This window comes from Vanellus vanellus (assembly GCF_965231255.1).
Source record: "Vanellus vanellus genome assembly, chromosome: 18".
NCBI lineage: Eukaryota > Metazoa > Chordata > Aves > Charadriiformes > Charadriidae > Vanellus > Vanellus vanellus.
In genome coordinates, this window is record NC_138923.1 from 7290969 (window position 1) to 7308189 (window position 17221).

Here is a 17221-nt window from a genome sequence, read left to right on the forward strand (position 1 = left end):
CGCCGCCCCCCCGGGACAGCCCCCGGCCAAGGGCTGCCTTTCCCGGCCAAGGGCTGCCTTTCCCGGCCCTCGTCCTGGCTCCGGCTTCGTCTGCGCTTTACGTGGCTGTTTGCTCCTCATTCCTGGGGCGGCTGCGTTGCGTGGGGGACCCCCCCCCCCCCCTCCGAGTCCCTTCTTCCCCCCGCAGCGGGCGGGCCCTTTGCCTGGCAGAGGGGAGGTGTCACTTCCTCGGGGTCCCTTTCGCGGCTGGCTCCGCTCCCCCCCGCCGTGGTTTGGCAGGGTTTCCCCGCAAGCGCTCAGCTGTGGGCCCCCATGTCCTCCCCTAACCCCCGGCTCCCCCCGGCAGAGTGGGGGCCTCTCTGGGCTGGGGGGGGTGGGGGGGGAGTAAAGGCTGAGGAGGGGGCTGGGCAGTGTTTCTGACAGCCCTGTGGGCTGCAGGACCTGCTTCCCACTCCCCGCATCCCCATCCCGGTTTCCTCCAGCTCCCACCCACCTCCCCGCCACGCCGCTGGCTCCAAAAGTCCTGTTCTCCCTCCCTCCTTCCCTCCCTCCCAGAAGTTGAGCGCTGGAGGAGCGGGTCCGCGGCTGCAGGGGTCTGGGTGTCCCCCGGGCTGGGGTCCCCACTCTGTCCCCACTGCGTGTGGCCCCTTGCACCCCGTGTTCCTCCCTGGCGCGGGGTTGGTGCTCAGGGTTTCTGGGGGAAGGAGCGGGGTGAGGACAGAAGGGGTGTCCCCAGCACCTGAGGGTGTCCACCACGATGCCACCCTACGCAGGGGTGTTTGTGGGTGTCTGGCTGCTGCTGGCCCCCAGTCTCGCTGAGCTGCCCCCCGGCACAGGGGGGGCCACCCTGGCCTTCGTCTTTGATGTCACCGGCTCCATGTACGACGACCTGGTGCAGGTGATGGACGGGGCCTCGCGCATCCTGGAGCGGACGCTCAGCAGGAGCACGAAGCCCATCAGCAACTACGCGCTGATCCCCTTCCACGACCCAGGTACGGCTGGGACAGGGTGGGGGCACACGTCCCGCCGGGGAACGGGGCTGCGGGGAGCTGGGGTGCGGTTCTGGCCGGGTTTGGGGCTGAAGCGTGCGCTTCCCAAGTGCATGCACTGTCCCTTCTCCCCGTTTTTGATGCTTCTCCCCGTTTTTGATGCTTCTCCCCGTTTTTGATGCTTCTCCCCGTTTTTGATGCTTCTCCCCGTTTTTGATGCTTCTCCCCGTTTTTGATGCTTCTCCCCGTTTTTGATGCTTCTCCCCGTTTTTGATGCTTCTCCCCGTTTTTGATGCTTCTCCCCGTTTTTGATGCTCACCGCGATGGGGATGGCAGCACGGGATGAGCTGCAGCTCCAGGGCAGGGTGCCGGGTAGGAGCTCCCATCCCCACGCCGCCCTGCGGGCACAGGACAAGCCATTTCCCACTGGGTTAATCCCAGTGATGCTGGCACATGCTTGTGGGTGGCTTTTCTACTTCCAGCCTGTTCCGATCTCCCTGGTCTAATCATGGGGGGGGCATTTCTGTACAGCCCACAGCGTGCTTTCAGGTTGCCTCAATAAAAGCACCACTCGCTAAGAGGTTTTGGTAATGCACTGACTGCAATACCGGGATCATTTCTTTCTGTCCCGGTCTTTGCCTTGGGATTTTTGTGCACACCCATAAATAGCAGCTGCTCTCCGAAAGGGCTCCAACCCCCTACAAGGAGAGCGGGGCTGAGGCTTTATTTTCAGCAGAAACACCGAGTTTGAATGAAAATCGCAGGAGCCAGACAGGGAAGGGGGCAGAGGCAGTAAATGGGTTTGCAGCTCACCCTGGGCGAGAGCGTTCCCGGGGCAGGCTGTGGCCCTGGGCACAGGGCGGTCTGCCCAAATCCGCATCTCCCTCAGTGCCAAGCCAGGGTAGATGTTTAACCCTGAGTCTCGTGGGTCCCGTGAGGGTGTTTAAGCCGGGGCCGGTGCTTGGGAACACGGGCAGCGTGGCACCGGAGGATGCTGGTGCCGGTGGCCGGGGAGGCTGAGGCGGTGGTGCCGGTTGTGCTTGCAGAGGTGGGACCCGCCACCCTCACCGCGGACCCCCGGCTCTTCCAGCAGCGCCTGCGGGAGCTCCATGTCCAGGTAGGCGTCCTCAGCCCCGCGGCGCTGCTCTGTGGCTGGCGCGGTGCGTGGGCCTTGGTGGGAAGCCCATCCCTGCGTTCCTGCGTTCCAGTCCCTGCTCCCCTCCGGGCCCGGTGTCCCCCCGGAACGTGGCAGGGGCAGGGGGTGAGCTGGGCCGGGGGGGGCTGACCGCACCGGGGCGAGAGTGGAGAGGGTGGGTAGTGCTGGCGCTGAGCCCCAGGCGCCGGTGATGGGGCAGAGCGCTCTCAGCTCACAGCTCTGTCCCAAAGTGCGAATGCTTTCCCTGGGAGACTTTGCCCAAACTCTCCACGGAACAAAAAAATCTCTTCTAAAAGTGCTGTTTGAAAATTCTTGGAGTTTTTTTAAAGTTTTTTTTTTTTTTTAAAGACTATTTCAGCTGCATTGCGCCAGCTGAAACACTCTCTGGGAGTTTAATCATGCTTTATCCATCCCTGCTCCTGCCCTGCCTCCCGTGCATTGCTAAATCCCTGTGGCGTTTCCCTTCGGATGCAGCTGTGTTTTGGCAGGGGGTGTAAAGCTGCGGCTGCAAATAGTTTCACGGCCCTTCGTGATGCAAAGCCCTGTGGAAGCGGGAGCCGGTCCTCGCCGTGTCCCTGCGCTTGCCCGGGGTGGCCAGTTCTGCTGCCGTGGGGGGGTGGGGGTTGGGGCGGGCTGGGGTGGGCACAAATATGCCCACTAAAGGTGTTGGTGGGAAACCAGAGGCTTCTGTGAGTCTGGGTCCCCAAATGGGTGGTTTAATCATCATTAGTGGTGTGACAGGGACGGGTCCTTGGGATCCTGCCCGTCCCTGCGGTACCCTCACGCCGCTCTGGCTGCACTCGGGATGACACCAGCAAACTGGTGCGACTCCTCCCCGTGTGCAGCCCCCGGGTGGGACCCTGCTGGGAGCCCAGCAGGGAAGGGCTGAGCACTGGGTGGTTCGGTGCCTGTGCCACATCCCTCCCCGTGTGCCGCAGGGCGGAGGGGACTGCCCGGAGATGAGCGTGGGGGCCATCAGGCTGGCCGTGGAGGTCTCGCACCCCGGCTCCTTTGTCTACGTCTTCTCGGATGCTCGGGCCAAGGACTACGAGCAGCAGGAGGAGCTGCTGTGGCTGCTGCAGCACAAGCAGACCCAGGTGAGCGGTGCTGCCCACAGGTCTCCTGCGAGAGCCGGCTTGGGTGGACGCTGCAGCAGCGCAACGGCAGCTCCTGGCGATGAGCCGCAGCAATAACCCCCCTACGCTGCCCGATAGTGGGGTGAATTTTGCCTCCCCCGCGCTGGCTTGATGTAGCGGGGGCTGTTTGCTGGCTGCGTCCCCTCCCTGGGATGGACAGCCCCCCCCTTGGCTGTGCACGATGCTATGGGGAGCGTTGCTGTGGCAGGTGGTGTTTGTGCTGACGGGGGACTGCGGGGACAGGAGCCACCCCGGGTACCGCGTGTACGAGCGCATCGCCGCCACCAGCTCCGGGCAGATCTTCCACCTGGACAAGCAGCAGGTGACAGAGGTAAGCGGGGAGACCTGCAGGAGCAGGGATGGGGTGGCCGAGGGGTGCGTGGTTCAGCCCGGCTTGGCTGCTCTTATATTTTCCTGGGGTCATTCCTTGTGCCCAAAGGCACCTCCGGATTGCTGTGGGAGCCCTGGAACCGAAGCGAGGGCTGGAGAAGGCTACTTGCTCTGGAGCTTGCTGCTGGGCTGCTTGTGGGGTCCTTGGGATGAGCCGACTTGCCTGTCCCCGCGGAGGGGAGGTGTCTGCTTGGGGCTGAGGCTGAAGCCTGGGTGATCCTGTTGGTCTCAGCACCCTGGAAATCGGGCGGGCGACCCGGCCGCAGGGAGAGGAGCCTCTCTGCCAGTCCCTGTCCTTGAAGATCTTGACTGGCATGAAATCTCGGAGATCTGAGGAAGACCAAAGTGCATTTTTGCTCACTGCTGGGCAGCAGACCCCCAGCAGCAGCCCCTGCCCGGCCTCCGGCAGTTGTGTGTTTTAATGGTTTCTATTCCCGTGAGTGAGCTGGGAAGCAATAACGCGCCCGCTCCGAGCGGCTCAGCAATAACAATTACACCAAATTACTCAATTCCTTTTACACCTGCTTGTAGCAAGGGGGGCTCAGCCAGGGCTGTCGCCTCCTGCCCACCCGTCCCTGTGCCACCCTCCCGTTGGCACCCAGCAGACCCGGCTGGGGCTTCTCTGTTGCCCAGACACTGTTTTGCAGCTGTGCCTGAGATTTTGACCCAGTGCAACACAGCCCTGCTCCCGAAATGGCCAAAATGTCGAGGGGGCACTTGGGTTAATCCTTCCCCATGTGTCCCCAGGTGTTGAAGTGGGTGGAAGAGGCCATCCAGGCCTCCAAAGTCCACTTATTGTCCACGGACCATGATGCCGGTGGGGAGCACACGTGGCCTGTCCCCTTCGACCCTAGCCTGAAGGAGGTCACCATCTCCTTGAGCGGCCCTGCCCCAGGGATCGAGGTTCGGGATCCGGCAGGTAGGAGCCCAGGGGAGGGGGACAGGCAGGAGGGTGATGTTTTGCCTCCTGGAGAGCTCTCGGGTCAGGACAAATGGGAGGCTGTAGGCATGGGGATCACCAAACCCTGGGCTGAAAACTTGAATGGAAAAGCGATGAGCTGCAAAACCCTCATTAAGCACCAAGTGCATCTTCTCTGCTCCCCTCCCGGGCTGGCTTTGCCTCTGGTTTTAGGAGGGTTTTCTCAGCTCCCCTGGCTGTGAGAGCGGTGTGATGGGCTCTGCACCGTGATGAGCCCTGAGGGAGGGGGCTCCTGGCCAGCTGCTGGGACCAGGGGACGGACCCAGGTTGCTCATCCCAGAGGTTCACTCACTGTTGCAGGAAAGGTCCTCGAGAAAGGCCAAGGTCTGAAGGAACTGCTCAGCATCCCCAACTCGGCCTTGGTGGTGGCCATGGAGCCCCATGAGCCAGGGATGTGGTCAGTCACGGTAGGTTGGTGGTAGACCCTTCACATCCCCTACCCGTGCCCTCGTGGGTACTTGGGCAACCAGGCTTTGCCAGGCATGGGCTTTCCCCCATCCACCTCCAGCCGGGCAGAGGATGCCCGAGTGGGCTGGAACGGGTCAGCTGCTGCCTCCTCCCTTCCCCATCGCCTCTCCCTCTCCCTGCCCTTGGCATGCACCTCTTGCTCCGCTTCCAGACCCAGAGCAGTGGCCGTCACTCGCTGAGGATCACGGGCATCAGCAACATTAATTTTCAAGCCAGCTTCTCCACCCAGCCAGACTTCGACGGCAGCCAGCCCGGGGAGCGGCCGGTGCAGGGTGAGGCTGGCGCTGCCCGGGGGTGCGGATGCTGTGTGGCTTCTTCTTGCAGGTGGGAACCTGGCTGGGTTGTTTTTTCCCTTCCCTCTCTCCAGGTCTGCCCATCTCGGTGGTGGTGAACTGCACTGGTCTGAAGCCACCTGGACACTTGCAGGAGATTGAGCTCTTCAACAGCTCCGGCCATGCCCTCCTCTCGCTGCCCGTGCGGCCCCTCTCCAATGCCTCCTCGGGGCAGCTCTGGGTGGGCTCACAGCTCCGTGTCCCCTTGGGTGACTTTCTGCTGAAGGTGAAGGGCGAAGATGCCCAGGGCCACCCTCTCCACCGCCTCTCTGGGGTCACCTACACCAGCGTGGTCCCCGGTGAGTGATCCTCACGCTCCCTGAGGGTGCTGAGAAGGGACCAGAGGCTCCAGCAGTGCCTCTGCTTTGGGGTCTGCTTGGGTATTTTTTTTATCCTTCTTCCCAGTGCAGCTCTTGGTGAGCTCCCGGGGAGCGTTATATGCGTGTGTGTCCCCAACTGCTTCCAGGTCTACCCAAAGTGAACATCTCCAGTAAGATCCAGGCTTACAACCACGAGCCACAGCTGATCTCCTGCTCCGCACAGAGCGAGGTCCCTTTCCGCCTGCAGCTCAGCCGTGGTGGGATGAAGCTCGGGGAAGAGCGGCTCTTCAGGTGAGCCTCTGGTTTGGCCCAGTGGGCTCCGTGATGGACTCGCGTGGGCAGTAACAGCCCCCTGTGCTGTGCCCCCCCCAGCGGGGGGATGCTGCATGTCGGCAAGTCCTGAGCATCCCAAGGCAGCAAGAGGAAAATCCCGAGGGATGTGCAGATGTGATGCTGTGGGGGGTGGAGGTACATCCATTTGCCTGACTTGGGTGGAAGAGAGTCCTAGGGATTTGGCGCAGGGTGGTGGCACGGCGGCCCCAGCTCCGGTGCCCCGGGGTGGGGGTGACCCTGTAATCTCCCTTGTTGTAGGAGTTGGGGGAATATCAGCTGGTTGATTCCCGTGGTGTCCAAGAGTGACGAAGGGTTTTACGAGTGCACAGCCACGAGCAAGGTCGGGGTGACGCGGGCTCGTGGCTACATGTCTGTCTCAGGTGGGGATCGCTCATGCCGAGCCTCAGTGCCCGCGGGTCTCCAGCGCTGCCGCTGGGCATGGGCTCGTTTCACCCTGGTGTGCCGTGTTTGCAGAGCCACCGCCGCGTCTCGTAGCCCCGGGCAATGTCACGGCTTCACCGGGCCAAGACGTGGTCATGTCCTGCCCGGTTCTGAGCCACGTGCCCTACAACCTGACGTGGAGCTGGGACGGGAAGGCGGCACAGCCGGGGGATGGTCGGACCAGGCTGCTGCAGAACCGCTCGCTGGAGATCAGCCGCGTGCAGCCGGGGGACGGGGGCTTGTACGAGTGTGTGGCACGCAGCGCCCACGGCACTGCCACCGCCTCCCTCTGGCTTTTCGTCCAGGGTAGGCTCTGCCCCACGCGGGACTCTGGCCCGGGTGACCCAGGCGGCGGATGGCACCCGGGGGCTGAGCCGCCTTCTCCAACGCTGTGCAGAGGCACCGTGGGTGAGGGTGGACGCCAGCCCCCGGCGTTTCAGCAGAGACCAGGAGCTGCGGCTGAACTGCACGGCCGGGGGCCACCCCCCGCCCCACACCAGCTGGAAGCGCTGGGGCTGGGCGCTGGAGCAGGATGAGAGGTAACCCGTGGGGACCGGGGCGCCTTCGTCCTCCCTGTCCCGCTGGGGATGGTGCTCCTCTCGTAGGGATGCACGGGCTGAGGGAGAGGGGCGTGGGGTTGCCCATAGCTCTGGAAAGAGGAAAGCGTTGCAATATCCCCAACCTGTGCACCGGAGATGGTCGGCAAGCGGCTAGCCTTAATTCCTTATATTTATTTTTAAGCCATCCTGCCTTATCCAGGTCATCATCCCCACTGAGGAGGACTCGAGGTGCTTTGCATGCCCAGCGTGCGCTCAAACCTCAGATACTCCTTGTGCTTCCCCTTAAGTTCTTCTGCTTTTTGGCTTCCGCCTCCCTGCCCGTGTCAGGCTGTGAGTGCTGGAGTGAACTTTGGGGAAGGACTTTTTTCCTTTGGAGATGAAAAAGCCCAATTCACAATGCTTTTTCCCTGGTTCAAAGCAATGTCCTTCCCTGCAGCAGCTGATGGAGCTGCCTTTAAGTGCCAACCCACATCGACGAAACGCCCAGCGCTTACCCCGCGGGCAGCGTGGCTTTGAGCCTGCTCACTTATTTTAACACATTTTCCACCAGCCTGTTTTCACAGGGCTCGTTTCTCCCTCTCTCCCCATTTGCCGCAGGGTTTTCACGGATGCTCAGGGCACCCTGCACATCAGGGCTGCTGTCCCAGAGGACGCGGGGAATTACAGCTGCTACGCCAGCAGTGCGCTGGGCTGGGACGAGGGAGCCATCACCCTGGAGTTCACTGGTACCCGCTCCCCGCCGGCCGGCAGCATCCCGGGAAGGTCCCAGGCTCAGAGCTACCGCAGGAGGGATTTATTATCCCTCTTTGCTGTCCCTTGGCCGCCGGCTGGGACCTGGCGGCATGCGAGCTACGGGATGGGGCCGTCTGCGATGGAGGGTGTTGGGGGGCAGTCCCAGGGGGTCCCCTGGGGGTGAACGGCACCGGACGCAGCGCTGCAGGGAGTCACCGAAGCCGTCTCTCTCCCCGTGATACAGAGCCTCCCACCATCCTGGCGGTGACGCCCAGCCTGAAGGCACTGGTGGGAGAAGACGTGACCCTGGAGTGCTGGGTTTCAGGGGTGCCCCCACCCCACGTCGCGTGGTACAAAGGTGAGACAGGGACGGACCTGGGGAGCAAACCCTCTCTGTGCACCGGGGGCCTTCCGCTGCCCTGCAGGGACGTCACAGGTGGGCTCCTCTGAACTGACGGTGGGAGGGACCCCCGGAGGCACTTGGGGCGCTGACGTGGGGGATCTGGGCGCAGGCGAGCAGGCGGTGGCGACCTTCCCACCCGGCACCCAGCGTGCCATCCTGCGGCTGCAGGCGGTGCGGGAGGAGGATGCGGGGCGATACGTCTGTGAAGCTCTCGGCGAGGATGGCGTCACCTTCGATGACACCGTGCTGGATGTGGGGTGTAAGTCTCTGCCTCTCTTTTGGGTGCCACCGAGCACATGAGCCTGTCTCAACCGCTCTCCCTCCTGGCTCAGCTCCTAAGTGCTGCTCCCCTTGCCCCCAGCTCCCGGGTTTCCCAACGCGGGGTGTCAGTGCTCAGCACAAGCAGACTGAAGCCTGGTGGGATTTCCAAGGGTCAGGAGGAGGGAAGAGGCTCAAGAAGTGGCAGAAGACCGGTGCAGATGCTATTGCATGGGACACAAGGGATTGGGGCGAGACTGGGGGTGCAAAGTGCAATTAGTGGGATTAAGTGGAGATGGGGGCTGGCTTCTGTGCGTCTGGAACTCCAGGTACTCCAACTGATGCTCAGGGCTTCCCGCCAGAGGCAGAAGGGATGGAAGAGCCTGGGGAGGAGGAGGAGAGGAGGTTCTGAGTTGGGGGCAGTAAGGCTTGAAGCAGTTAAAAATGGAGAAGTGCAAAAGGTTTTGCTGAACCAGGCGGGTGCTGAGCGTAACTGGAAGGGATGGAAACTGCAACAGCTATAACAGCTATGGAAAAACACCATACGCTTTAAGCCAATCTCGTAACTTTTCAGGGTTACCTGGCTTGTGGGTTCTGCAGCCCCTTCTTTCCTCCGGGCTTGGCTGTGCACAGAGCCTGCTATGGGGAAGCCGGGCTGTTGGACCTGCCCGAGCCCCTGCTCCGCTGCTCTCTCCTCCAGCTGCCCCTCATTTTCCCGAGCCCCTGGGGGACGTGGCGGTCGAGGTTGGGGACAGCGTGAGCCTGCTGTGCCGCGTCGAGGGGTCTCCCCTGCCACGGATCTCCTGGTCCCGGCAGGATGGGAAGCCCGTGACGGGCTGGCACGGACTGCCCAGTGTTTCCAGCCAGCTGGAGGCTGCCGAGCTCCTCATCGACAGTAAGAGAATTGAGCGTGCAAGTGTGTGTTGGCACAGCAGAGAGCGCACACGGGCATCCCACCCGGGTACATGCTTACAGCATCGCCCTCGGGTGCTCTCCCCCTGCCCGCTGCAGGCTGGTGTCCCGGCAGTGGGTTTAGCCCCCGTGCCCACTCCTTTTGCAGTAGTAAAGCATTGACATAAGGGCTTTATTTGCAATTTTTACTTGTTCAAGCTTAGGTGTGCTGTAACGGCCCACAAGCCTCCAGCGCTGCAGGGTCTTTCCCCTCTCAGCGGCGGTGGTGGGGCAGGGAAGGGTGGTGTCCCCTCATCCTGGAGCTTGCTCAGGGGTCTCCAGCCCCCCCAAGCTCAGGCTTCTCCCCGCTGTGCTCCAGGCGCCTCGCTGGATGACCAAGCCGTCTACATCTGCGAAGCCCAGAACGAGTATGGGAAAATCCAAGCGGAGGTCAAGCTCGTGGTCACTGGACACGGTTTGCTTTTACGTCCTTTTGTTGGTGTATCGATCCCGGCTGCTGCCAGCACCGGCTGGGCCGGCAGTGAGCGAGCAGCAGCCATGTCGGCTCCTGAGCCGGCTGCGGTGGATGCTCAGCAAACCCCACCCCAGCGCAGGGTTTGGGTAATGCCTTTCCACCTCTTTGGCTGAACACACTGACATTAACCCAAACTGTAGACGAATATCCCCAAATTCCTGGGGGAACTGAATGTCGGAGCTGGCTTGTGCCGAGCCAATACCTGGACCTTGCACGAGAGGCAACCCAGATCTGTTCTCCCGAGCATTCCTGACCAATTTATCTCCAATTAATATCGTTCCCCTTTCTCCTCTCTCAAGCAGCCCCAGAAATAGCTCTTGCATCCCCTGTGGTCCGTGCGCTCTCAGGCCAGCCCGTGTCGCTGCCCTGCGTGATCCTGGCCGGGAGGCCGTTCCCAGCACGCCGCTGGCTGAAGGACGGGCGGCCGGTGAGGCTTCTGCAGCCGCCGGGATGGCGGGTGGGTGGGTGGGCAGCTGCCAGCACGGCCCTGTGGTGGGGACTTTGCTGCAGGACGGGTGCCCCAACCTCCCGGGGCCAAAGCTGTTGGTGGAAGATGCCAGTGGGCATTTGGGTTGGGAGTGTAATATGGGTTTATCACCACATCAGGATGTTGGTACTGCTCAAGGATCAGTTTCTATATGTGCCCCAAAGGCACAGCGGTATGGTGATGTTTGACGCCCCCATCTGTCCTGCTTTCTGCTCTCCGCCTGTGCCCAGGTAGCCCCAAGCAGCCGCTACTCCATCCGTGCTGACGGGAGCCTGCACGTGGACCAGGCGTCGCAGGGGGACACGGGGAGGTACAGCTGTGAGGTGACCAACGCCCTCGGCTCACACAGGCAGGACGTGTCCCTGGTCATCCACGGTGAGTGGCAGGGTGCCAGGCGTCCCCGCTCTGCGGTGTGTGGGGAGCGGGTGCCCTCTGCACTTCTTAAGCAGCAAAGCACCGCTCTCTTTGGTGGACGTGGCCCTGGCCACACAGGATGAGGTGCTTCTCTTCCTTCCCAGTTCCTCCCAGCATTGAGCTTGGCCCTGTCCTCGTCACCACCACCGAGGGAGCGGCTGTCACCCTGCGGTGCAATGCCACCGGCGTGCCCCCCCCTACTGTCACCTGGGCAAAGGTAGGTGACAGGGACAGGGTGGGCTGCCATCCCCCTGCCAGCCAGGCTGTGGGTCACCCTCAGGTGGGGGGTAATGTGTTTGGAGGGGACGAAGTTTGTCAGTGTGGCTGTGGCTGTCTGGGAAGGTGGCACCAAGTGCCCTGGGGAGCTGGGCCTGGGAGGCAGCCTGCTGTGATGGGTCCAGAGCCCTCATCTTTCCCTTGGGATGCTCAGCTCATGGGTGAGTCTCTGCTGTCTTCCTTCCTCCCTTCCCTTTCCTCTCCAGGGCACTGAGCCCATCTCACCGAGCCCACGCTACCACCTCGACCCCGATGGGACCCTCCTGATCCCTTCGTCCTCCCCTGGGGATGCTGGAACCTACTTCTGCACAGCTACCAACGCAGCAGGCTTCTCCAGCCGGGAGATGCAGCTTTCCGTTAGCAGTGAGTGCCCGGGACTGGCCCTGGCACCAGCTCCCAGTAAAGCAGCTCCAGAGGGTGACTGGCTGGGAGAGTATGACTTTGGGACTCTCCTAGATTCCCTGGGCCACCTACCCAGGGTCCAGACGGGTTTGTGGGATGGGAAGAGCAGCAATGAGGGCTGTGGGGAACCTGAGATGTTCCTGCCCCAGCCACACTCCCTCTCCACCCAGCGAAGCCCAGGATCAGCGTGAACGGATCACAAGTGTCAGACCCCATAACCATCCTGGCTGTGCTTGGGCAGGAGACCACCCTACCCTGTGAGGTTCAAGGCTATCCCCCTCCCTTGGTGGTGTGGACCCGGGAGTCCCAGCCGCTGCCTCTCGCCACCGCAAGGTAAGGAGAGTTGTGGGTGCTGGGGCCGTGATCTCTTGGGATTGAGTGTCTCCTCAGAGGTACGTTGGGCCCGTGACAGGACTCGGCTGCTCGGTAGGGAGATGCGAAGGGCATCGCTGGCATCAAGTGGCTGGGGCTCAATGCTCTGGCAGGAGCTGAGGCAGCCAAGTGGTACGGCATTAGCTCTGCTCCTCAAGGAGAGCACAGCAAGAACCATCAGGCTTTTGTTCCATCACACAAACATCTGGTGGAATGGAGCAGCTGCTCCCGACCCTTTGTGCGCCTGCCCTGGACGCAGGGCTGGGGTTGGGAAGAGAAGGCAGCTCCAGCACAGCCCCTCGGCCCCACTTGCCCCTCTGCCTTCATGCGCATTCCTGGCTTGTGCCGTCATGGTGCCAGTGAGGCCAAGGACATGCCTGGGGATGGCGGCTCCCTGTGGGAGGTGTTGGAACCGGGGCTTGATGCTGCTCGGCACCCAGGTGGCTGCAGGGCACCGAGGAGGAAGAGTTCTGAGGTCTGGAGGAGGAGGGGAGGACGGGCAGCTGGGGAGGCTGGGGGTGCTGCAGCCTCCGCTGACCCTCGCAGCCCACGTGTCAGGGGGACTTCGTGGACTTTAAGCATTGAAATGCTGCTGGTGGCTTTGTCTGCACTGGGACGTGGGTTTAGAGGCCAGTTCCATTCCAGTGGGTGACTTCTGGAGGGCCAAATTCACTTGTTGATGATGTTGAGGCTGATGGCAGCTATTGGACGGTCACTTAATGCAATTTGATGGGCGAAGATAACCTGCAGAGTGGTTGGATATACGTTTGTTGTGTGTCTCAGTCTTCCCCCTTAGAAGCAGGACATGCTTTCCCAGTATGTTAGCACCACACTGGAAGCGGCTGCCTAAAATCGTGGGCCCTGATCTTGGGGTTAATCACTTCTTTCCCCGCAACTGAGGACTGCTGTGGCCTGGAGAAGCAGGAAGGCTTTTCGGTTTTGCTCTTCTTGAGGGACTGCATTGCCTTGTCGTTCTTGTCTGGTTTCCTGTGGCTGCTTCTGACTGACCTGTGCTGCTCCCCACATCTCACGTGCTTGTCCTCACGTGCCCGGGTGATTTATGGGGGAGCACACGAGGAGGAATCTGCAGCCGTGGGCTGAGATGATGTTATGTCTGTGGAGCACAGACAGCGCTGGGAGTGAGAGCATGGCCAGCTCCAGCTGCAGGGGCTGTTCTCCATGGGGAGCCCTGTCCCCCTTCTTCCCCCCGGGCTGGTGGCTCACACCGCTGCCTCATGCTGAGCTCATGCAGGAGCTGAGCAAAGGGGATTTGCACCCATGGGCAGCTCTGCCATCCTCGTTGCATGTGGGGTGGCCCTGAGGACCTTCTCTTGGCTGTCTCAAGACAATGGTGTACGCTCAGCCCTTTGCTCCTGCCCAGGGGTGGGTGATGGATGACATGGCTTTTCACAGAATCACAGAATGATGGGGGTTGGAAGGGACCTCTGGAGATCATCTAGTCCAACCCCCCTACCAGAGCAGGTACACCTAGAGCAGGTCGCACAGGATGACGTCCAGGCGGGTTTTGAATGTCTCCAGGATCTGTTCCCTCTCCCCCAAGCTACAGTGTCCTCCCTTCGGGGTCCCTCCGGCTGGCCAAGCCCCAGGTGACGGATACTGGCCTCTACACCTGCACGGCCACAAATGCGGCGGGGAACGCCTCGCTCAGCTACAGCCTCCATGTCCAAGGTTCTCATCTGCTGTTTAAAATGTTCCTGCTGTGGGTCTTAATGTACCACTGGGGTCCTGCACCCTCCAACACATCCCTGTGCCAGGGCCCGAGGGTGGTCCCACCCTGAGGTCCCCTTTCCCCTCAGCTCCCCCCCAGCTGCTGATTGGTGATGGGGAAAGCCATCTGACGGCTGTTGCCAACGACTCCCTGAGGATTCGCTGTCGTGCCACGGGCATCCCCACACCCCAGATCCAGTAAGTACTGCAGAGTGGTGGGTCCTGCCCACAGTGCCCTGAGCTCCCCTGGGGGCCGTGTGACTCCCTGGGGGTGCTCTGCAGCCCAACGTGCAAAGCTGTAGTGGAGATAGAGGTCAGAAGCTCTGGATGGGTGATGGGGACCTCTGGCTTGGGGTGTCTCTTAGGATGAGAGGCATCCATTCCTGCTCCTTGCCCCTGGGATCCTGCTCTGCCCAACAATCTGGGCACTGCCGGGCCCTTTCCAGGTGACAAGGGGACAGTCCTTGCTGCCAGCACCCCACTGTTCACTCCTTTGGTGGGCAGAAATGGGGGGTGGGTGGTGGTAGGACAGACCAAGGACTTCCCGCTTGTCCCCCTCCTCGCAGGTGGCTGAAGGATGGGCATCCACTGGGCGAGTGGGATGGTGCGGTGGTGTCCGAGGACGATGGGACTCTGCTGATTGCCCACGTGGGGCTTGGTCACGAAGGGCTCTACATCTGCCAGGGCAGCAACTGGGCAGGGGTGGCCCAGGCAGAGGTGCAGGTTTTGGTACAAGGTGAGAACAACATCTGGGACGAGACCCACTGTTCATCCCACGTGTCAGTGAGAAAAAGGCTGGCCAAAGGGGTGGGTGTTCTTGGCCCTGCTTTTTGGGAGGTGTAGGTTCACTATCTTGATCTGTTGGGATCTTGCCCGTTGCCAATGAGGCTGAGAGCTGATTGCCGCTGACACTGCGGTAAACCATAGTATCCATTTTTGAGTGCTTCCCAGTGGAGGGTCTACCCCCAGCCCCATTTCCCCTCTGGCCAGAGCACCCCTCGATCAGCATCGCAGGATGTGGTGCTGAAGGTTCTGGCTGAGAAACCAGGCAGAGAGCCGAGATCCTGCCTGGGAAGGATGAATATCTTATTTGGGCCGGGAAAAAAATCTGCTAAGCTGACTTGGGGAGCAGCAGTGGCACCATGTGGTGATGTGGTCCCCTCCCAGAGCAGGGAGCAAGCCCTGGCACCCAGCTGCTGTTCTCCCAGGACTCGGCAAGTGTCGAGAGCCCCTGGTGAGCCTGGCCGTGCCCCACGACACCGCACTGCGTGGCTGCGGCTGGCTTGGGCTGCGCAGAGCTCATGGCTGTGCGTGCTGGGTTGCAGTGCCCCCGAGCATCGAACCCAGCGCGGTGGACCTGGCCATCCTGGAGAACAGCACAGCGTCCCTGCAGTGCCTGGCCTCGGGGCTGCCCGCTCCTGGTGAGCCGGTCCTCTCCCTTGGGTCTTGCTCACGTGTCCCTAGGGCTTTGCCCAGGTCCCCTCGGTGAGAGGGGCAGCAGCATCGCTCCTCACGGCTCAGCTCCCTGCTTCCCTCCAGACGTCACCTGGTATAAGGAGTATGAGAAGCTCTCGGCTGGACCGGGCCGGACCCTGTCCAGGGATGGGAAGCACCTGGAGATCCAGCGTGCCCGGCTCTCCGATGCTGGCAGTTACCGTTGCGTGGCCTCCAACGTGGCTGGTGTCACTGAGCTCTGGTACAGCCTGCAGGTGACTGGTGAGTCCGCAGTGAGCAGGGGAAGGACTGTGGCTGCCTGAGAGCTGGGCGCTCCCCCCCGGCACCTCTCGTATGTGCATGGGACTAATGGGGCTGTCCCAGCCCTCGGGACACATCCCTGGAAGATGGCTTTAGCAGAGCCCCTGTCCTCTGCTCCATTTGCAATTCCAGCCATGCAATCCACTGTGTTCATCCCAAATAGTGTCCTAGAAAACCATGGCCCCACGGATGGGTCTTGCCTGGTGCACACCAGGGTGTCTCCTATCCACCCTGTCCCTCCCTGTGCCCTGCTGCTCCTGGTGATGTTTCTTTGCCCCCCCCAGTGCCCCCACGGATCACAGCTGGCCCCAGCCCCCTCACAGTCGTGGTGAACGAGCCGGTGATGCTGGAGTGCGATGCCACAGGGACCCCAGCTCCAGTGCTGCTGTGGCTGAAGGATGGCAATCCGGTGCCCAGCGTGGTGGCGGGTGGCCCAGAGGTGAGACAGTTCCTGATGGACGGGGGACTCACTGGGGATGTCCCTCCAGGATGATGCTCCTTTTCCTTCTTCTGGCTTATTAAAAAAACCAAAACCAAACAATTGCTGGAGCTGAGCAGGTGCAATGCTGCCCAGACCTGCCCCATGTCCGGTCCATGGGAGCATGGACCTGCTCAGCTCTGTGCTGGGCTTTCCTGCCACGAGGGGCATGGATGGGCAGAGGGTTCCTGGGATGTGATGAGGACTGGCTCGAGGCGGGCTTACGCCCACCCATCCCTCTTCCTGCGTGCTGGCTTACAGCCCAGCTGCCCGTGAGTTTCCCTGGTTTCGTGCTCATCTGGGCTCTTTCTGCCTCTTGGGGAAGCACAGATCCTCTCCAGTGGGCATGTGCTGTCCCTGCCTGCTGCTGGCCTCCAGGACTCGGGGACATACACATGTGTAGCCAGCAGCGCCGTGGGGGAGGACAGACGTGAGGCCACCCTCGAGGTGCGGTGTAAGTACCCCCGTGCGTCCCCAACCCCTTCCCACCAGCGTGGCGGTGGGGTTGGAGGTGATGCTCGGGACTACGGGGCGGCTCCGCTGTCCCCTTGCGAGTGTGCGGGGCCGGGGGGGCACCAGCCCTGGGGAGGGAGGGGTACCAAAATGAGTGGCTCAGGGAAGGTGTTGTCCTATCAAACTGTTTTCCAGTGCCCCTCACTGCCATGGGCGAGGAGGAAAACGTCTCTGTCATCATCAACCAGCCGGTGACCCTGGAGTGCACGGCCCCTGGGGTCCCCGCTCGGGGGTCCCGCTGGCTGAAGGATGGGAACTTGCTCACACCAAAGCCGGGCATGGAGCTGTCTGTGGAGGGGACTCTGCTCCAGGTGATATTTTGGAGTATTGCAGAGGATCGGAGGGGAAACAGGGCTGTGAAGACCCTCATCTCCCCCTGCCACCCTCGGGAGGGAGCGGGTGCAGAGGGAGGGGTGTCCCTCCCCACTGCCCACAGCTCAGCACCATTCCCGGCTCCCACCTCTCATCCTGACCCTGTCCCCACGGCTTCTGTCAGCACAAGATCCCCCCACGAAGGGGCTGCGTGGGTCCAGCTCTGCTGCAGAGTATCTTAGTGCCTCTGCTTGCTCCGGCAGATCAGACAAGCTGCCGTGCAGGATGCGGGCCGGTACACGTGCCAGGCACTGGGCCACCGGGAGAGACACTACAACCTTGACGTGTGGGGTAAGGGCCGCTGTGGCTGAAATAGCCCACCAGGGGCAAAAATATGTATATATAGTGCGTGTGAATATATACACACACATATATACTGTGTTATATACCATTTGTTTATATGTATAGTATGTACCTGGGGTAGCTGACTGGCTTGGAAGACACTAAGCCCACAATATTAAAGCTCTGCAGGACGGTGGAGCTGGAGGTGGTAGGGAATCC

At 61.7% G+C, this 17221-nt stretch overlaps 1 protein-coding gene across 1 annotated transcript in view; it reads left to right on the forward strand.

Annotated features, from left to right (window-relative positions):
• Positions 1 to 757: 757 nt before the first annotated feature.
• HMCN2 (hemicentin 2) overlaps positions 758 to 17221 on the forward strand; it is a gene marked incomplete at its 5' end in the record, with an annotated part of 37701 nt that continues 21237 nt past the window's right edge. The window contains 27 exon segments of the mRNA XM_082492499.1: positions 758 to 992; positions 2036 to 2106; positions 3084 to 3242; positions 3490 to 3612; positions 4419 to 4590; positions 4951 to 5057; positions 5270 to 5390; positions 5486 to 5749; positions 5917 to 6061; positions 6362 to 6483; positions 6578 to 6850; positions 6942 to 7083; positions 7702 to 7829; positions 8081 to 8194; positions 8349 to 8498; positions 9198 to 9392; positions 9768 to 9863; positions 10226 to 10350; positions 10641 to 10785; positions 10929 to 11041; positions 11307 to 11463; positions 11673 to 11835; positions 13436 to 13563; positions 13692 to 13800; positions 14169 to 14338; positions 14928 to 15023; positions 15142 to 15318. Of these exon segments, the coding sequence (XP_082348625.1) occupies positions 758 to 992; positions 2036 to 2106; positions 3084 to 3242; positions 3490 to 3612; positions 4419 to 4590; positions 4951 to 5057; positions 5270 to 5390; positions 5486 to 5749; positions 5917 to 6061; positions 6362 to 6483; positions 6578 to 6850; positions 6942 to 7083; positions 7702 to 7829; positions 8081 to 8194; positions 8349 to 8498; positions 9198 to 9392; positions 9768 to 9863; positions 10226 to 10350; positions 10641 to 10785; positions 10929 to 11041; positions 11307 to 11463; positions 11673 to 11835; positions 13436 to 13563; positions 13692 to 13800; positions 14169 to 14338; positions 14928 to 15023; positions 15142 to 15318 (4000 nt within the window).